This window comes from Lathyrus oleraceus, chromosome 3 (genome assembly GCF_024323335.1).
Source record: "Lathyrus oleraceus cultivar Zhongwan6 chromosome 3, CAAS_Psat_ZW6_1.0, whole genome shotgun sequence".
In the NCBI taxonomy this organism is placed as follows: Eukaryota; Viridiplantae; Streptophyta; class Magnoliopsida; order Fabales; family Fabaceae; genus Lathyrus; species Lathyrus oleraceus.
In genome coordinates, this window is record NC_066581.1 from 45,389,891 (window position 1) to 45,402,215 (window position 12,325).

The window sequence follows — 12,325 nt, forward strand, 5'->3', positions numbered from 1 at the left end:
ATAAATATGGAAAAAATGTATATTTTCCATTACTTAAATGAATATATAACCACTTTCTTAAAGGGTGAGCTTTTTTTTTTTTTGCTTACATATGAGACCGGAGGGAGTATCATTTAATTTTCGACTTTGTAAAAAAGATGAGATTGATAGACAAAAAAATAAAAAATCTTACCTTTTCTCCTTTGCAACTCTGACACACAAATGCGCTGATGGATGAACAAATCAACTGAAATTGAAATTGAAACGAAAGGATTGTAATCAACCTAAAATGATTTGTAAAGCTATATACTATTCAATTTTTGATTTTGTAAAAGATGATGAGATAAGTGGATGAAGAAAATAAAACACATACATTTTCTCCTTTTGAATTTGAAACTCCGCCACACCAATGCATTGGCAGATGAAAATTGATTATTATGGGAGAATCAAGGAGATTTAGGATTAATGGAAATAGTGAAATACATTGAAAGAGTAAAAGAAACCGTAAAAAATATGTTTGGAAAGATGAAATTGTATTTATTGGTATTTGTAATTGAAAGGGATACAATTGTGTTTATTGGGTTCATAATAATTAATATATTTTCCTTTAAAATAGAGATACAATGTAATAATTATTAACATTGGATTAACAAATACCAATAATGCAAAAAGACAATTAGAGACTTCAATAACCATGTTTTATTAATTTTAATTAGGTTATGACGTAAATTTGGTAGTAATTAACTTTTATATGTTTCATCTTTTTTTTTTTGCACATATTCATCCTCATCCTGCCAAAGTAACTACTTAACCATCTCTTTCATATTTCATATGATATTTTTATTAAATTTTTTAGAGAAATCATTGAGAATCATCATGAGTTCTTTTTATATGGGTGCTTTTTGTAAGGATCAATTTCTTAAACCACAACCATACAAAACATAATTAAACAATAAAAAAAATCACAAAACATAAATACACTATTCTTTTGCAAAAATAAATGAATTAATAAAAGTTATAAAATATTTTCAAACACAAAGCTTAAAAGCATAACTTTTATGAAACAAAATCATTCATCTTCTAATACTATAATTCATAATTTCAAATATTTCAATCCGCCATTAAAAAAGGTTTCACAAAAAATCCATTCTATACTAATAGAAAAAAATTAATTATTAAGGGATCACAAAAATTCATCATATATTAATAAAAAATTAACCTGTAATATGGTTTCATCTTTTTTTGTGTGCACATATTCATCCTCATCCTGCCAAAACAACTACTTAACAATCTCTTTCATATTTCATATGATATTTTTATTAAATTTTTTAGAAAAATCATTGACAATCATCATGAATTAATTTTATATGGGTGCTTTTTGTAAGGATCAACTTTTTAAACCACAGCCATACAAAACATAATTAAACAATAAAATAAAATCATAAAACAAAAATACACCATTCTTTTGCAATAATAAATGAATTAATAAAAGTTATAAAATATTTTCAAAAACAAAGCTCAAAAGCATAACGTTTATGAAACAAAATCATTCATCTTCTAATACTATAATTCAGAATCTCAAATATTTCAATCCGCCATTAAGAAAGATTTCACAAAAAATCCATTCTATACTAATAGAAAAAATTAATTATTAAGGTATCACAAAAATTTCATCATATATTAATAAAAATATTAACCTATAATATGGTTTCATCTTTTTTTGTTGCACATATTCATCTTCATCCTGTCAAAGCAACTACTTAACAATCTCTTCCATATTTTATATGATATTTGTTGGTGCAAAGGTAGAATGAATGATGAACGGAAATATTCTATTAAGAGAATGACGACTACAAAACATGATAAAAGTTACAATGATTCCCACCCTATTTATAAGCTAAAACTAGGGTTACTAGAATAAGATAAAATACTAAAATACCCTCTAACAAGCTTAGAGGCTAAGAAAATAGTACAACTAATAAATATGAATTACTTCTAATACCATCCCTTAATTCATATTCCATCAAAACTTGTAACACCAATTCCATCCCTTAATCTGAGAAATTGATCAGTCTTGATAGCTTTCGTCAGAACATCTGCCAGTTGTTTCTGAGTGCTGCAGTGTACAACTTCTAACACTCCCCTCTGAACTTGATGTCTCAGAAAATGATACTTGGTCTCAATGTGCTTGCTTCTCCCATGCAACACTGGGTTTCTGGCAAGATTGATTGCAGACTTGTTGTCAATCATCAGCTTCAGAGGTTTGTTTACTTTAATCTTCAGATCCTGCAATAGATTCAGAATCCACACAGCTTGACATGCAGTAACAGCACCTGCAATGTATTCAGCTTCACAAGTTGACAACGCCACAACAGGTTGCTTCTTGGAACACCAAGAAATGGGACCTCCCAGAAATTTGAATAAGTACCCAGACGTACTTCTTCTGTCAACTCTGTCTCCACACCAATCAGAATCTGAATAACTCAGAAGTTCTGACTCATCCTTTCTTCCAGAAGGAAATAATACTCCATACTTCAGAGTTCCCTTGATATACCTCAGAATCCTGACAGCAGCTTGATAATGGGACCACTTAGGTTTACTCATGAACCTACTAACTAGGGGTGTTCGCGGTGCGGTTTGGGCGGTTTTTACGATAAAAATCATCCGAACCGCAAGAGAAAAAAGCATGCGGTTTGGTTTGGTTCGGTTGACTTTTAGAAATAAAACCAAACCAAACCAAACCAAACCAATGCGGTTTGGATTGGTTCGGTTGGTTCGGTTTTTTAGAATATTTTTATTGAGTCATACATACACCTATAGAGAACAACGTAACTTTGTATTTAGTCATTCATACATTACTAAATAACATAAAAACTTATCATATTTAGACAAAAACTTCGCATTCAATATACACAAAATTAGATTAGACAAAAATGAAATAAAAAACATATATATAATAGTAGAATAAAATAATATCAAAAAAATTATAATAAAACATAAAAAACATATGAGAAGAGAGATTAGAGAAGATGAAAAAAAGAACATATGAGATGCGGGATTGAGAAGAAATGTGCGATAAAAACGTAATTGGAAGAGAAAATAGTAACATAAAAGATAAAAAAGAAAGAACATAAGAGATGAAATATTAGAGTAGAAAAAGCGAAACGTACATGGTAAAAAAGATGAGAAGAATGTGCGATACTACTGGGAGAGATTTAAGAAGGTTGAAATTGAGATCCTAAGTGTGAGTAAGAGAAAATCGTTTTTAATTGTAAGGTTAAGGCATACTAAGTTTGAGTTTTGGATTGGATGTGGGATAATTGAAGTTTGAGTTGTAACATAATGCGGTTTGGTTTGGTTTAGTTCGGTTTGAAAAATACAAACCGCAAACCAAACCAAACCGTGCGGTTTTGTTAGAGAATGACCCAAACGGATCCGAACCAAATGCGGTTTTTTGCGGTTTTGGTTTGGTTTGGTTTGGTTTGGTTTGCGGTTTTCTATTGGGCTGGTTTGGTTTTGAACACCCCTACTACTAACCATCCCAACTGAATAGCAAATATCAGGTCTGGTATTGCACAAATACCTCAGAGAACCAACCAACTGTTTGAAGGTTGTAGCGTCCACATCCTTTCCATCAGAGTCAGAATCCAGTTTCTGATTTGTATCAGAAGGTGTGACAGCAATCTTACAATTCTTCAGATTAAATCTCTTCAGAAGTTCTAATTCATACTTGAGCTGATGCAAAATAATACCTTTCTCAGAGTATCTGAACTCCATCCCTAGAAAGTATGTCATTTTGCCTAGGTCAGTCATTTCGAATTCATTCATCAGAACTTTCTTGAATTTGGCTATCTCTTATTCAGAACTTCCAGTCAGCAGTATATCATCAACATATAAACATACCAGAGTCATATTTCCTTCAGAAGTATGCTGAACATAGACACCGTACTCCATCTCACATTTCTGAAAGCCTTGCTTCTTGAAAAATGAATCAATCTTCTGATTCCAAGCTCTGGGTGCTTGTTTCAATCCATATAGAGCTTTGTATAATCTGTACACCATCCCTTCCTGATTCTTTTTCACAAATCCAAGAGGTTGTGACACGTAAACTTCTTCTTATAATGGACCGTTCAGAAATGCAGATTTTACATCTAAATGCATCAGAGGCCAATTCCTGTTAGCAGCTATTGCAATCACCATTCTGATTGTTTCATGTCTTGCTACAGGTGCAAACACTTCAGAGTAATCCAGCCCAGGTTTCTGTAGAAATCCTCTGGCTACCAACCTTGCTTTGTGTTTGCCAATTGAACCATCTGGCTTTAACTTCTGCTTGAAAACCCATTTGACGCTGATGGCTTTCTTGTCTTTTGGAAGTTCTGTCAGCTTCCAAGTCTTGTTTCTCTCTATAGCATCAAGTTCTTCTTTCATGGCCTTCAGCCAGAGCTTTTGCTTAAGAGCCTCTTCTGTACTCATGGGTTCAGAGTCTACTAACATGGCACACTGAATAACTTCTCCTTCAGAGTCTACTTCAGTGTCTTACAGCATGTCAAATTCTGCATATCTTCTAGGGATGTTTCTGATTCTTTGTGGTCTCTGAACTTGTTCAGAGTCTTGAGCTTCAGAGTTTCTAGCTTCAGATGGTTGACTTCCTCCAGAGCTTTGACCATTTTCAGGGGCTGGCATATTTCCAGAGTCTGAATTGCCACCAAAATCTGAATTACCATCAGAGTCTGGGTCATCAGAGTCTGGATCATCAGAGTCACCTTCATCTTCTGAGTCTTCTCCAGAGTCAGAATCACTATCAGAATCAGAATCAACGTTAGAGTTTACTCCAACTTCAGAAATTCTTAACTCTGACCTTTCTTCAGAAGTTCTAACATCAGAATCAGATTGAGACTTATCCCAATTCCAAAATTCTGATTCCTTCACAATCACATCTCTGCTGAATTCAATTTTGTTGGTTTCTGGACAATAGAGCTTGTATGCACCTGTACTGTGGTACCCTATCAGAATCATCACTTTGCTTCTATCATCCAGCTTCTGTCTTCTGGCTTCTGGAACATGTTTATAGCAAACAGAACCAAACACCTTCAGATGACTAACACTTTGCTTATCTCCAGTCCACTTCTATATTGGAACTATTTCCTTCAACTTCTTCGTAGGACACACCTCATGTTTAAACTTAATAAGGGATACCCATGTCATTCTTGTGAATTCATCAACAAATAACACAAAGTATTTATTCCCTCCAATCGATGTTACTGGAAATGGACCACACACATCAGAATGTACAACTCCCAAGGCATGTTTTGCTCTTGGAGCAGTTTCTGACGCAAATGGCAATCGTGGTTGTTTTCCTTCCATGCAAACTTTGCATGACTTTTCAGGCTTCTTAATTGCAGGAATTCCATGTACCAACTTCTTTGAATTCAGATGTTTTAAGCTTCTGAAATTCAAATGACCAAATCTTCTGTGCCACAACTCACTCTCCTTCTCAGCACTTGTTGCACTAAGACATTCTGAGTCTGCAGTTCTGACATTCACCTTGAATGTTCTATTCCTTCCCTGTTCTGACTCCATAATCAACTTCTGATTGCAGTCATACAACTTCAGAAGATTGTCCTTCATGGTAACTGAAAAACCTTTCTCAATTAATTGTCCCACACTTATCAGATTGCTTCTGATGCCAGGTACATACCACACGTTCTGAATCAATGCTGTTTTCCCATTGTTCAGAATCACTCTGACATTTCCCATACCTTCTGCATTAAGATATTTGTCATCAGCACATCTGATCTTTGTCCTCTTTTCAGAGTCAAAGTCAACCAGCCATTTCTTGTTTCCAGTAAGATGATTTGAACAGCCAGTGTCCATATACCACCAGTCTATCAGATCCATATCATCAGATTCAAAGGCCATCAATAGCACAGATTCGTCATCAGAACTTCTGGCTATATTTGCTTCTTCTGATTTTCTCTCCTTGTTTGACCAACAGTCTCTAGCAAAGTGACCAAACTTCTTACAACAGTAACATTGGATCTTCTTCTTGTCATACTTCTCTTTTCCCTTCTGAGCATTCTTTTGTCTATCAGAGGTTGAGCTTTCTGACTTCTGACCACCATCAGATCTTCTCCTGGCTTCTGACTACTTCTGATACCTCCTATCAGAAGTTGCTTTCAGAGCCTGCTGCTCTACTTCCCTTTCAGAAGTTCTCTCAGTCAAACGCAACTCTTGCGCTTCTAGACTGCTCTGCAGCTCTTCAATTCTCATGGTGCTCAGATCTTTGGAATGTTCTATTGCTACCACAATGTAATTAAATTGAGAGGTAAGGGATCTCAATACCTTCTCCATGATTGTTTCTTCAGAAAGAATTTCTCCACACGCTTTCATCTCATTAGTGATCAGAATCACTCTGGAGATGTATTCAGAAACTTTCTCATTATTCTTCATGTTGAGATTCTCATATTGCTTTCTCAAGGACTGAAGCTTCACCTTCTTCACTGATGCGTCACCACCATAACATCTAACCAGTGTGTCCCACGCAGCCTTTGCTGTCGTTGAATCTGCAATCTTCTCAAACACATTTACATCAACACATTGATGAATGAAGAACGATGCTTTCTGATCCTTCTTCCTTACTTCCTTCTGCGCGTTTTTCTGTTCATCCGTCGCATCTGCTGCTACCGGAACATAACCATCAGTGACAAGATCTAGAACATCTTGAGCACCGAACAGTACACGCATTTGGATCATCCAACGATTCCAGTTTTTACCGTCAAATACTGGAAGTTTGGTGTTCATGTTGCCGTTTCCGTTCATCTTTCTACCTTGCACTTACACGCATTTAGAGAAATCATTGACAATCATCATGAGTTCATTTTATATGGGTGATTTTTGTAAGGATCAACTTCTTAAACCACAGTCATACAAAATATAATTAAACAATAAATAAAAAAAATCATAAAATATAAATACACTATTCTTTTGCAAAAATAATTGAATTAATATAAGTTAGAAAATATTTTCAAAAACATAGCTCGTGTAATTCCTTACACAAAATAGTTTCACTCAAATAAAAATATTTTTTTATATTACAATTATGTCTCTCCAACACACAAATATGCTCAAAAACATAATCTTTATGAAACAAAATCATTCATTTTCTAATACTATAATTCATAATCTCAAATATTTCAATCCACCATTAAGAAAGGTTTCACAAAAAATTCAAATAGAAATATTGTAATGTTAAATAAATTATATTTGTAAAAAATATATATCTTCTAAAAAAGGAAGGTATTCATGTACAAACAAAATAATTGGAATTGAAAAGGAAGAAATTCCTATAATCTTAATCAATAGAAACTAAAAGCAACACGTTAATCAAATTTCATTCGCAAATATATATATATATATATATATATATATTATATATATATATATATATATATTATATATATATATATATCATTTAATTTTCGACTTTGTAAAAAAGATGAGATTGATAGATAAAAAAAATAAAAAATCTTACCTTTTCTCCTTTGCAACTCTGACACACAAATGCGCTGATGGATGAACAAATCAACTGAAATTGAAATTGAAACGAAAGGATTGTAATCAACCTAAAATGATTTGTAAAACTATATACTATTCAATTTTTGATTTTGTAAAAGATGATGAGATAAGTGGATGAAGAAAATAAAACACATACATTTTCTCCTTTTGAATTTGAAACTCCGCCACACCAATGCATTGGCAGATGAAAATTGATTATTATGGGAGAATCAAGGAGATTTAAGGTTAATGGAAATAGTGAAATACATTGAAAGAGTAAAAGAAACAGTAAAAAATGTGTTTGGAAAGATGAAATTGTGTTTATTGGTATTTGTAATTGAAAGGGATACAATTGTGTTTATTGGGTTCATAATAATTAATATATTTTTCTTTAAAATAGAGATACAATGTAATAATTATTAACATTGGATTAACAAATATCAATAATGCAAAAAGACAATTAGAGATTTGAATAACCATGTTTTATTAATTTTAATTAGGTTATGACGTAAATTTGGTAGTAATTAACTTTTATATATTAAAAGTAGATTTAAAGTTAGAACATATTAATGGTAAACAAGTTATTAAAATTAATTTATACTTATATTAGTGTTACTAACTTTTGTAATTTCATATAGTAAATCAAAATTGAAGATTTATACTAGTATTACAAAAAATAAAAGAACATATTCCTCTTGTATATTCTAAGTTTAAAATATTTATTTTAACTTATAAGTAAAAAATAAATAAAAATAAGATAATTATTTATAAAAAAACTTTATCACATAATACTTGTTTTTTAAAATAGTTAATGCTTGTGAAAATGAAAAATAAAATATAAGGAGAAATATTTGGAAACCAAAATATTTCTATTTATGTGAGTTTTTATTTTATTAATTTGTAAATTTGTTAATTAATATAAAAATTTGAAATCTAAATATTTGGAAATCAAAAAACTTTTTATTTTTTTAGAGTTAAGAGTTTAGGATTTATTTTTATTCATTAATTTGTAAATTTTTCAAAAGATATAAATACATTAATATAAAATTGATGTCCACTAGTATGCTTAATAATTTATTAAAAAATCCAATTTTCCAAAAGAGATAATTGATGTCCAGTCATATGATTAAGTTAAAATAAAAATTAAGTTAAAGAAATTAGAATTTAAAAAGGTGAGAATTAAAATGATAAGTTAAAATTAAAGTAAAAAAATATAAACTTTATTAGAATGACATATCATCCTATTAATTTATTGAAAAAAATGTGAGAATGACACATAAACAAAATATAAATATAGTTTATTAATAATATATACATGGAGAGTAGTAGATTACTACCTCTAATAAAAGTGAAAGAACAATAAAAGTTTATAAGAAAAAAATGTGAAAATGACATTAAAAATATAAATGGAATACAAAACACAAACAAACTATTTGCACTGCAACAAAATAATTAATAATTAAGTAGTTTTCTTAACAATGTGCATGCTTATTACACTCACATTCACTCACTCACTCAGAAAAAAAAACATTATTTTTAATGAGTTGGGACTCTAGAAGAACCCGTAGTTCCTCCTGGATAATAAGGAATGCTGGTAACTCTAATCCAGTCATCTCCGAGGAAAAACTTTGATGGCAAGAAACCAGTCACTCCTTCCGATGTAATGGTTTTAACACCTGTCCATTTGACACGCTTTGAAATATCAGAACCAGGACCGCGGTTATTGTACTCAGCATAGAAACATGTTTCAGTTCCTGTTACTCCTTGAAGTGTTTGCCATGGCATATAACCATCAGGTGTAATCAAGTCACCGATGTATGTATCCATGAAGATAGTTCTTGAGAAATTCTTCCATGGACGAGCAAGGTAAGCTTTGTTGTCAAACCTAACTGGATAGTAACCAGGGTCTGACACAATGGAGCCTCCTTGAATGACCAATCCTGATGGCTGTGTTTTCTCCTTCCTGCCTTGTGCTGTCACAATACATTGTTGGTTTTCCATTGGCCTTCGGACTACGAATGTGCAGTTTTGTAGAACAGCAACGGCATCGCCAAAGACAAAGTCTATGGTACCAGAGATGATGCAGTCGCGGTAGAATTGACGCATGGTGTGAGCGTAAAGTGTGTCTTGGTAACCGTCCATTCTACACTTGTAGAAGATTGATCTGTCTGATTGGACTCTCAATGCAACTGCTTGATGCTTTATTGCTCCTGCAGTGTTTTCGAAACCGATACCAAGTGCAACAAAGAAATCTCCAAGAACAGCTGCAAATGAAAGCATAATATGTATAAGTATAAATGCATCAAATTTTTTGGTATACTATTTCATTTATTATACACTTACCAACGGTTGCGGTTCTGAAGGTACCAATGCCATCAACGAAGTTCTTGTTACCAGTAATGCGGGTTTTTTTAGCACCATCACCAAGGAAAACGACATGAGTTAAGTTTCTAGGAACTTCAACGTATTCGCTATAAACACCTTCCTTAATGTAAATAACATAAGGCCTCAAGTTCTTTTTAGGAACAAAGCGAAGAGCTTCATTGATTGTGGTACAGTTTCCACTTCCATCCTTAGCAACAACAAGCTGAGCGTTAAGTTTTCTTCCGGTCATTTTAAGTAGTTTCCTAACTCCAACGCGATCTTCAACCCATTCAGGGAGCTCAAAATCACCATTACCAATAACTTCTGGATCAATTTCAGATTCATCCAAAAGACGACGAGTAGGAGGTTTCAGGTTTGTTAAGGCTTTGGAAAGTTCGTTGATTATGGAAAGACCATTACTACTCATATGCATAGATGCTTTCAACATCTCCTGCATTTTCTGACCAGCATCACCGGTAGTGTTCTCAAAAGCATCCAAACATGTTTCTTGGTATGTTATTGCACCACTCAACCAAACCTTAAGACTCGCGAGGATTCTATCGATGTTATTAAGGTCAAATCGGCTAAACCTGTCCAATGACCTTGTGAATTCCTCAATGGAAAGCTTCATGAGCTCTTTACATGTGTCATATGCATCACTTGTTCTTGGATCCTTTTCAACATCTTTAAGGAGTTGAGTTTTTTCAAGCTCTTGGCCAATTTTCGTGATGGTTACATTGAAGGCGATTTTGATGAGCTCTCTTGGATCAGTTATGTTTCCAGCTTGTGATGTGAGACTTTCCTCGCATTCTTCTCTGTAATCCGTCGGTGCACAAAGACTTTTAACAGCTTTCATGGATGAAGATAGATGTGAATCTTTTGTCTCTTCAACTGCTTCTTTTTTGCTGAGACCAACGCTAACCGCGGCCGCCACAACCATAGCTACTAATAAGAAGGTAGACACGCCAATGATGGCGATTCTCTTATTTTTACCAGTGTCTCCCATTTTTTATTTATTTAGCAGCTACCAATCAACACCTTCAATACATACAAGAGCAAGAGTTAGTTAGTTACAACATTGAAGATAAAAACAAACAAACTATAAAATAATGAGAATAGAATTACTTACTTGGTGAGAAAAGGGATAGCTGGGTGAATAGTAATAAAATATGAAGGACTTAGTTAGAGGGGGGTAATCCTCTTTTGAAAGTCCTTCAATGAGTGAACTTATTGATGAGAATACAATGTCTCTTACTTATTTATACTAAGAGGTAAGAAGGATGAACATTTTAAATATAGTATGTTAGTTGGAAAATGTGAGGCTTGAGTTGAACGCTAATTAATTGGAGGTAAGAAAAAAAGGCAAGCTATATTTAGCAAAACTTTCTTTTTGTTGTTCATAATTTGTTGGGTAGAGCTTATTTGTAGCTTATAGCTATTTTAAGTCAAATGCCGAAAATTTCTCTCTTTGATCACTAAAAAATACATCTCTAAATATAAGATTAAATTGAATAAATAAATCACATAAATTAGGAAAACTTATCGTGCTATTAATATTGATAATTTATATAATTTTATAAGTTTTTATTTAAAGATAAAGAATTAGTTATATTAAATATTATGACCGGATTATGATAGAATTTCTTTACATTAAATTTCATAACATGTTTGTCACCTTATGTTGACATAGACATTTGAACGTAGGTGTAGTATCCAAAAATTTGCCCTCATTTTTGCTTTTCATCTAACCCATAATCCGAGACCCATCTAACATCATTCATGTCTCATGCATATTCATCATCATTCATTCATGATTAATATTGGCTAACAAACATCATAGATTCAAAGTTTTTGGTTACCATAGCAGGTTTGGATGGGAGATCTTGGTATTGCGCATCGTGTGGATTGCAACCCTAATTCTTGATCTTGAGGGATCTTGTTGTTCGACCTTCATGCATGAACTGGGCTTTTAAACCCTAGTCGTGGGCCCTTGGTTTGAGATATTGATGGTGGAGCTTTGTGCTTGATCTGAAACCCTAATCAAGGAAGGGCATGGAAGCCCTCATGGTGGCTCCTAACCCTAATCTCATGTGATCTTTCACTCAACGTGTGTCCCGCTCAGCCTCCTATGCTTGGTCCATTCATTTTTTCCCTTGGTGCTGGAGTCTATTAGTCATAATCCAAGTCCTTGGTCTCATAACTCTTATCCACCTTCGTTCGTCCACCCGATCAGTGTCATGCCACTATTGCTTGGGTCCATAGTGTCGCATCGCGCGAAAAACCGGCGGGAAAAGAAAGAACAACAGAGCCGCCACCGTGCGTTATTTATCCCAAAAGAGGGAAAGGAAACGCTCAGAGTAAACCTAGGAAAGAACATGGTCTCGCGACCAAAGAGTATGGTTTCGGGAGTCGGTTATGCGAAGGGAAG

General features: G+C 33.3%; 1 protein-coding gene across 1 annotated transcript; it reads right to left on the reverse strand.

Moving 5' to 3' along the window:
* Positions 1–8,954: 8,954 nt before the first annotated feature.
* Positions 8,955–11,142, reverse strand: LOC127132414 (probable pectinesterase/pectinesterase inhibitor 21). The gene is made up of 3 exons (XM_051061366.1): positions 11,027–11,142; positions 9,877–10,935; positions 8,955–9,797 (listed from the first exon to the last, which is right to left on the reverse strand). Exons 2-3 carry the CDS (start codon positions 10,901–10,903, stop codon positions 9,070–9,072), a joined length of 1,755 nt encoding a protein of 584 aa, XP_050917323.1. The 5' UTR covers positions 10,904–10,935; positions 11,027–11,142; the 3' UTR covers positions 8,955–9,069.
* Between the last annotated feature and the right edge of the window lie 1,183 nt (positions 11,143–12,325).